Source organism: Fomitiporia mediterranea (assembly GCF_000271605.1).
Source record: "Fomitiporia mediterranea MF3/22 unplaced genomic scaffold FOMMEscaffold_66, whole genome shotgun sequence".
NCBI lineage: Eukaryota > Fungi > Basidiomycota > Agaricomycetes > Hymenochaetales > Hymenochaetaceae > Fomitiporia > Fomitiporia mediterranea.
The window spans coordinates 1-4611 of record NW_006760451.1 but is presented as its reverse complement, the minus strand read 5'-3'; the positions used below and the strand labels follow the sequence as shown (position 1 = coordinate 4611).

The window sequence follows — 4611 nt, the reverse complement described above, 5'->3', positions numbered from 1 at the left end:
GGAATCTCCACCTCTACAATAGTGTGCTTCTTGCTCAGGAGCACCAGTACTGGCTCTAGACAACAAAATGGAGTCAGTATACTTAGAAAATCAACTACCCCTCATCCACATTACCTTTTTCCTTGCTTTTGTCCTCTTTCTTCTTTTCTGGCTTCATAACCACTTGAGGAACTAGGAGAAACATTGTATTAGCTTGGTACAATTTGTTAGCCATACTTGTACTTACTGACTATGACTCATTTCTCCTTCCCATCCCTTCTTGTATCAACCTTCTCTTTCTCTATAACTGGCTTTTTCTTTTCCAGTTTTACAACTTCTTTAGGAACTAGGCAAAAACAACATTAGTAGTACACAATTTGTTAGCCATACATTTAATTTGTACCTGGCTTGTTCCCCTTTTCTACTACCACCTTTGACCTTTCTGCATTTGTAACAGTATCAGAACCTGTGTAAACAGTTAGTTATTGTACACAATTTGTTAGCCATACTTACACACATACCTTTGGACCCCTCCTTTTCCTTCCTATCCTTCTACTTTGTTGCTGACTGTGCCAAGGCTGTAGCCTTCTCCTTCTCCTTCTCCTTTCCCCTCTCCTTCTCCTTCTTTGCCTTGGCCTGAGCCTCTTCCTTAACCTTAGCCTGTGTTACTTTCTTGGCCTCTGCCTTCACTTTAGCCCTAGCAGCAGCTTTGTCCTCCTTTACTTTTGCAAGCTCCTCTACTGTTGCCTTACAATCTACAAGATGTTCTGTGTTAGTAGACAGATCAGAAATCAGGAAATAGGAGACTTACTGCCAGATTGACCCTCCACTGGCACAGACAAAACCTCCTTGCCCTCTGAATTGTTGTCATTGTGAGCATTATTGTCTGAGCTCTCTTTGTCTTCAGACTCAGGATCTGTAGTCAATCTGTCAGTTTCCTCCTTTACAACCTTGTCCTCTGGTTTGTTTTCTGCATTGGAACCTGTGGAGCACATCAGCATATGAGCCAGAGACAATGCACTTCACAGAGGTACTCACTGAGTGTACATTCAACTAGCTTGTCATCCATGTCCATTCCCTTGCTGGCTACTACATTGTTGTACATACAATTTCTGAGGAAAATCACAAAATCAGTATAAAAAGAGTGGAAAAGGGTGCAACACTTACTGTCAGATTTGCTAGGGAGCAGCAATGACATGGTGAGAGTGATGGAAGGAAGCAGGAAGAATAAGCAACAATGTTCACACACACACAGAACTTACATTCAGCCTACCAATCATTAAATCAACCATGTGACTGTGGACAGTCACAAGCAGACATGCTGGAAGATGAAACAATCAGCATCACACTAAGAACTGTACATCACATGCAGACAATCACAGCAATCAATTCTGAACACCCATGTGACTCATAGAAGCCTACTCTGAGAACACTCAACTATTCTACATTGCAAGCATTTGCAAACAGAACTGTAAGAGTGTACAGTCTCAGAATTGGCTTACATACATTGTTTTCTCCACAGGATGTATGGATCACATGCTTATTACAGGCTCAGAACACAAGTTGTGTCACAGTGAGTGGCTCAGCAAACTATTATGTCATCATTGCCCAGATCAAAGTACTGTGATCTTCCAATCAGATAGGACATCAGGGCAATCAAAGTGTTGATCTCAGGAGACTGCCAGAAATCTCGGAACTCTCTGCACTTTGTCTGTACCAATCAGATGATAACAGTATGAGAACCTTCTATTTCTTTCAATGTAAATCTTGCTTTTCCCTTTTGCATAACATTTCCTGTGGCTAGAATGCAGACTACTTAAATTTTCCTCATACATTTTCACCCTATTTTCTTCCAACCTCTGGCAAAAGGTTCTCTTATTTGTTCTTGTATATTTCGTTATTTTTCTTTTGTTCAGTCATGACACTTCCCTGTTAGTACTATGCTTTTCCAGAACTCAGAAAACTATAAATACAGCTACTCATGTACTAGATACAGGGGGAATTCAGATAGTTCACCCATTGATTTAGCTCTTGTCTCTTGTCTTGAAGTCCTCTAGTATGAGGCATAGTTTTAGTCTTTATCATTTTCTGTATCAGATTGTTTGTTGTGTGCTTTGCAAAGTACACTTTCTGATATTCACATCACTCTTCCAAGGTTGCAACTGTGCCAGAAGAACTCACACCTGTTCAGAACCACTCTAGTCTCCTAAGACTCATGGTTTAGCTCCCCCTTGAACTTAACAAAATCACCTGTGATCTTCTCTTAGACACTTCACAGGAGTTTCAATGTATAGAACTAGTAGAATAGAATAGGAATAAGTAGAAAGGAATTATAATTTGTATAAAGGTTTTTTATAGTTATAGACTGTTGTATGGGTTTTTACACTTTATTGTAAATGAGAAGGAATGTTATGAAAGATTAGAAGCATGTGAATGTAAAATGTAACAAAGTATACAGAACTGTGGTTGAACACAGTATTTACAGGGTTTGCACAACAGTTAGGTGTTACTGGTAGGGAATCAATCCTTATGTTTTAGTTTCCTGTACAAGACTAGGAGGGTATATTGAAAAATTGTACATTCTCAGATCAGGAGTCTGTAACTTCTGTACTTAGTTCTACTTCAAGTATAGAATCTAAAGCACAGTTGTCTAGATCATCTGTATCCTTACAACTAGTTCTGTACAGTTCTACATCTTCTAGCATTAGTTCTACAGCCTTGATGAGATACAAGATTAGAACTGTTAATTGTAAACATGGAAAATACAGAATTAAACAAAATACTGTAATACATAACTTGGCTACTACTCTGTCCAATTCTGCTACAATATTGTTACAATTCTCTACTCTTGTACCTTCAGTTCTAAGGGTTCCACACCCTTCTGTACTAGAACTCAGGACTTCTGTCCCTTAAGGGTGCTGTCTATAGACTATATGTGTGCTGACTCTTACTACTACCCTTCCTTACTTTATCATTCTATTCCTTTGACCACCCCTTCATTCTTTGTTCATTCTATAGTCTCTTACCCTTTGTCTATCCCTTCATTCTTTGTACCTTTATCTTTGACCTTCCTTTCTTTCATTCTTTGTGGCTTATCATTCTTAGTAGCTCATACTCTCTGAGTACTCTTGTGTAGTTTAGTATATATAGGTGTACAAGATCAGACTAGTCCTGTAGTCTTGATCTTGTCTACTCTAGGTAGTCCTGTACTCTTAGGCTCACTCTATATACCCTACTCTTGTCTCACTCTCTCTCTCCACCTGTTCCACAAGTTCTAACTATGTTCTAGTACTTACATTCTGTATTTCTGTTGTGTAGAATAGTTGTAGCCTAGGTCCCCTCACTGAGCCTTCAGGTCCCCTCTATACTGTTGCTGACATCAGATTAAGACTACCCATTACTACTCTATGACTCTCCTATGTTTCAAGTATTAGTACTTACTGTTGTGTTGATCTCTTTTCTTTGTCCCAACCCTTTTACATTTTTAAATTTTAAACTTTTTAAACCCTTTTAAACTTTTACTACTCTTCTTCTATTTATTACCCTTTTTAGTTTAGTGCTAATTCCTTTGTAGTGTAAACATGGACCCTCCTATGCCAACTGTCACCCCTACTGTCCTGCTAGATTAGTAGTTACAAGCTGAACTAGCTCAATATGTATAGACTTCTATCTAAGAGGCCTTTACTAACTACATACTCTCAGCCCCTTTAGAACTTGTTCTAATTGTTCTGGAAGTTACAACCTGTTCTAGAAAGAAAGTGTATGTAGCCTACCCTTCAGACTTTAATAAGTAGTACTTTAAGGACTTCTAGTGCTAAGTTGAACTATACATAGCTGCTACTTTAACCAATTTATTCTCAGATCTTAATCATGTCCTATTTGTCCTCTCCTTCATGAAGGAAGGCAACACAGCCACCTGGGCCCAGAACTGGATTGAAGGACATTAGATTGGAAGCCTAATCTGACTTTAGAACAATGAGTTGTATTCAGAATTCATAGGGCAGCTCTGTGCTTCCTTTATTAATCTGAATAAGAAGTACAATGTGTAGAACAAGCTTGTGTCTCTGTGACAGGGCAAACATTCCACTAATGCCTTCTTTCAGGAGTTTGATATTCTGGCCTAGAAGGTAGGATTCATACTTAGGTTTGATAATGTTCTTATTAGAATGCTTGAAAAAGCTCTTCACCTGAAACTGGTTAATAAGATTCTTAGAATAATGCTAGAACTAGTCACTTATACTGAGTAGAAGATGTGTGCCATTTCCTTTGACCAAGCTGTAGCTCAAATGTATTAAGTCTGTACAGAATGTTTACACATGTGTCTGGCTCTGACAGTTCTGAGCCCTCAGATCAATCTGCCTATAATTTACAATCAATCTGTTCTGATAAACATTAGAGAAGCCTGAAAGTAAGGAGCATACTTTGTCTACAGAAAGTCAGGACACCAAATTAAGGACTGTCTGTAGAAGCAACAGTATATCTGTTAGGTCATTAGAGTAATAATGAGTGACAAGCAGGATTTGTAGTAAGAAGCCTTTTTTACAAATCTAAAAGTTACCTTAGAACTCTCAGACCCTGACTATGTACTCTAGGATTTTGTAGAGGCCTAACAGTAAATGTAGTACTGAAGGG

The 4611-nt window shown here is 38.5% G+C and overlaps 1 protein-coding gene across 1 annotated transcript; it reads right to left on the bottom strand.

The window, feature by feature from the left end:
• Window positions 1-531: 531 nt before the first annotated feature.
• Window positions 532-1177, bottom strand: FOMMEDRAFT_162833 (uncharacterized protein; the record flags this gene model as incomplete). Its single annotated transcript, XM_007272101.1, has 4 exons — window positions 532-734; window positions 791-961; window positions 1018-1068; window positions 1147-1177. 4 exons carry the CDS (start codon window positions 1175-1177, stop codon window positions 532-534), a joined length of 456 nt encoding a protein of 151 aa, XP_007272163.1.
• Between the last annotated feature and the right edge of the window lie 3434 nt (window positions 1178-4611).